General features: G+C 37.3%; 1 protein-coding gene across 1 annotated transcript in view; it reads right to left on the reverse strand.

Moving 5' to 3' along the window:
• The window catches only part of Bub1b (BUB1 mitotic checkpoint serine/threonine kinase B), an 84,090-nt gene that overhangs the window by 13,910 nt on the left and 68,379 nt on the right, over nucleotides 1-1,801 (reverse strand). Inside the window, exons 16-18 of the mRNA XM_023712655.1 lie at nucleotides 867-1,039; nucleotides 482-622; nucleotides 5-104 (exon numbers count right to left, since the gene is read on the reverse strand). Of these exons, the coding sequence (XP_023568423.1) occupies nucleotides 5-104; nucleotides 482-622; nucleotides 867-1,039 (414 nt within the window). The remainder of the gene's footprint in view (nucleotides 1-4; nucleotides 105-481; nucleotides 623-866; nucleotides 1,040-1,801) is intronic.

Genomic DNA, 1,801 nt, shown 5'->3' on the forward strand with positions numbered 1-1,801 from the left:
CTTTATTATGGTTAACTCTGAAGAGTTGCTTGGGGCCACCCAGAATAACTTGTAATCTTCACATGTTAGATACTCTTGTTTAATACAATAATCTTCATTACCTGCTGAGAAAGTATAATTCTATTTAAAAATCACTGTGAACAGATACAGGATTCCAGACTTCACCATTTGATTACTTTTCAAAATAATTTGTTAAAAATAAAACAAAGAAATTAGATGGTTCAGCAGTAAAAGCACTTGCTAACACATGCAAAGTTCTGGGTCTAAAACCTAGCACAACACAAAAAGAAACAGCAGCGGCAGCAGCATCAACAAGAAAGACAAACAGAGTTGCTACTGTTAGTGGGATGAGAATTATCAGTGGGTTGACTTCTGTACTATTATTTCTCAGGAACACTATAAAGATCTAGAAATACCAAGCTCAACTACAAATAATTACTTGTATACTGTTATGCAAGGATACACATTCAATGATACTTACCTAATTCAATTGCCTTCTCTACCTCCAACTTAGGCATTGGTCTATCTTCTACAAAGAAGCCTGCAGGCGTACTTAACTCTAGCGGGGATTTTAGCAGTTGTCTACGATACTGTGGACACCAGGGTGACTGAACAGGACTTTCTGTGGAGGGAAAGGTGGAACAAAAAATCATCCAAGAAAAAAACCAATGTTTAAATTTGATATAACAGAGGAGGGAAAAGAAATAGGATAACAAAACAAACACTGGCAAACTACACGTATTTGTTGCAGCTCTTCCCTGTATTCCCTTGGTTAACAGTTCATCCTAGATGTAGCACGATCTTGCCAACTTCTCTAGGGAGGAGGAACATTCAGATCAGTTTGCTAAGACAAAGAGTTCACTGGCCTGGATCTGACTGTGTGCTCGTCAGCTGCACGATCCCACCTGTGGTCTCACTGGTGAGCTCCAGCTTCTCAGGAATCTGAAGACTTTTGATGGAGGAGGCGCTTGTAACCGAGGCAGAAGACCCAGAGAAGCCAGAAGAGTGTGTGGCTTCACGACTATCTTCAATAATTGGGCTGAAAGAACAACGAATCAGTTCTCTTAGGAATAATAAGTACCAACTTACCTTGTTATAATTTTATACATTTTTATTAACAAATTTTAGAGTATTTATAATAAAATTTATTTTAAAATAATTTATAATCTGTTATAATCTTCTTAGTATGAAGTCCATTATCCTCTTAGGTCAAGAATAGATTCATAATCAGAATCTGAATCTAGGTAACCTATGTTTATTTATTTTTTTGGCAGAACCAGAGATTAAGCTCGCCAGGCAAGCGCTTATTCCACTGAGCCATCTCCCCAGCCCCGAGGTAGCCTATCTTAATGGATAAAAAAGGCCAAGAATCACATTTCTGGATTTACATTTTACTTATCTAATTTATAGTAAATACCTATTCTACAACTAAATCTATACTACTGAGAAATATTTAGCAACACTGACACTTATTCCACTTCATCCTTTCTCCACTTTTCAATCTTCAGTAAAAAAACATCATGAAAGGAAAAAGAAAACCCTAAATTATGCAATATGAATGCATGCTGTGCAATACAAAGTTAGGAAAAGTTTGAAAATGCGGTTTTAGAAGCACAGACCGGCAAATTAAAGACTAAAACCAGAATTAATTTGCTTAAATTAACTGACAAAATCTTAAAGCTGGACCTTGGCTGGCATAGTGGTGCATGCCTGTAATCCTGGCACTTGGGAAGCTGACACAGGAGGACTGCTATGAGTCTGAGGCCAGCCTGGTTTTCACAGTAAGACTATCTCAAAAAGG

This window comes from Octodon degus, unplaced genomic scaffold, assembly GCF_000260255.1.
Source record: "Octodon degus isolate 3935 unplaced genomic scaffold, OctDeg1.0 scaffold00002, whole genome shotgun sequence".
NCBI classification, from domain to species: domain Eukaryota; kingdom Metazoa; phylum Chordata; class Mammalia; order Rodentia; family Octodontidae; genus Octodon; species Octodon degus.